The sequence below is a fragment of the Olea europaea genome, chromosome 3 (genome assembly GCF_002742605.1).
Source record: "Olea europaea var. sylvestris chromosome 3, O_europaea_v1, whole genome shotgun sequence".
NCBI lineage: Eukaryota > Viridiplantae > Streptophyta > Magnoliopsida > Lamiales > Oleaceae > Olea > Olea europaea.
In genome coordinates, this window is record NC_036239.1 from 18,087,226 (window position 1) to 18,087,947 (window position 722).

A 722-nucleotide genomic window follows, 5' to 3' on the forward strand; every position below is an offset into this window, starting at 1 on the left:
AAACTCCATAAAGGAGAAAATGAAGCCTCCATAAGGAGGGATTAGAATTCCACATTCCAATAGTCTTCAATGTATACACTGTCCTCTATTTATAGAGGAAAATGGCTAGGGTAATTATCTAATTAATTGTCTAATTATCAAACTAATCATCTAACAGCCAAGCAACTAAATGGAATCTGCCGAGCTGGAATCTGCTAGAAGCTGATGGAAGGCTGAGCACACATGATGCTGGAAGACAAGTCTGGAATATGCTGATGTGTGCTGATGTCAAGTGCACATGTATTCCAACACATTTTCCTTTAAATTGCCCAAGATTCTTCTCTCCATAATTGCTACACTGTATCAGCCAACCGTGATTTTCTTACTGATGCATAAACGGATTTGCCATTTATCCTTTTTGTTTCGTGTGGGTGAAACTCATCAATGAACAAAGGATGATACGACTTTCCACAATATTTTGGGACATCTAATGTGTTTGTTTTGTTGGGTTTGTGCTAGAATGAACCATGACAGTTATTATTGCTATCAAGTTTTTTGGGGCATTTTCAAGGGAGTAATTCTGGGGTTCATAAGGGTGACTTGAGCAAAACACTCGTTAAAGCCAGTTTTGTTGGCAGGCGTATATCTGTAAGACCTAAACATCATTTGACCTTAATCTATTGTGCTATATCAACTTCTTGTTTGTCTTGGTTGTACTAAATTTATGTGAAATAATGAGGCAC

At 37.5% G+C, this 722-nt stretch overlaps 1 protein-coding gene across 1 annotated transcript in view; it reads left to right on the forward strand.

The window, feature by feature from the left end:
* Positions 1-722, forward strand: part of LOC111379273 — a 14,223-nt gene that overhangs the window by 13,145 nt on the left and 356 nt on the right. The window contains exon 3 of the mRNA XM_023002632.1: positions 514-627. Coding sequence (XP_022858400.1) covers positions 514-627 — 114 coding nt within the window. The remainder of the gene's footprint in view (positions 1-513; positions 628-722) is intronic.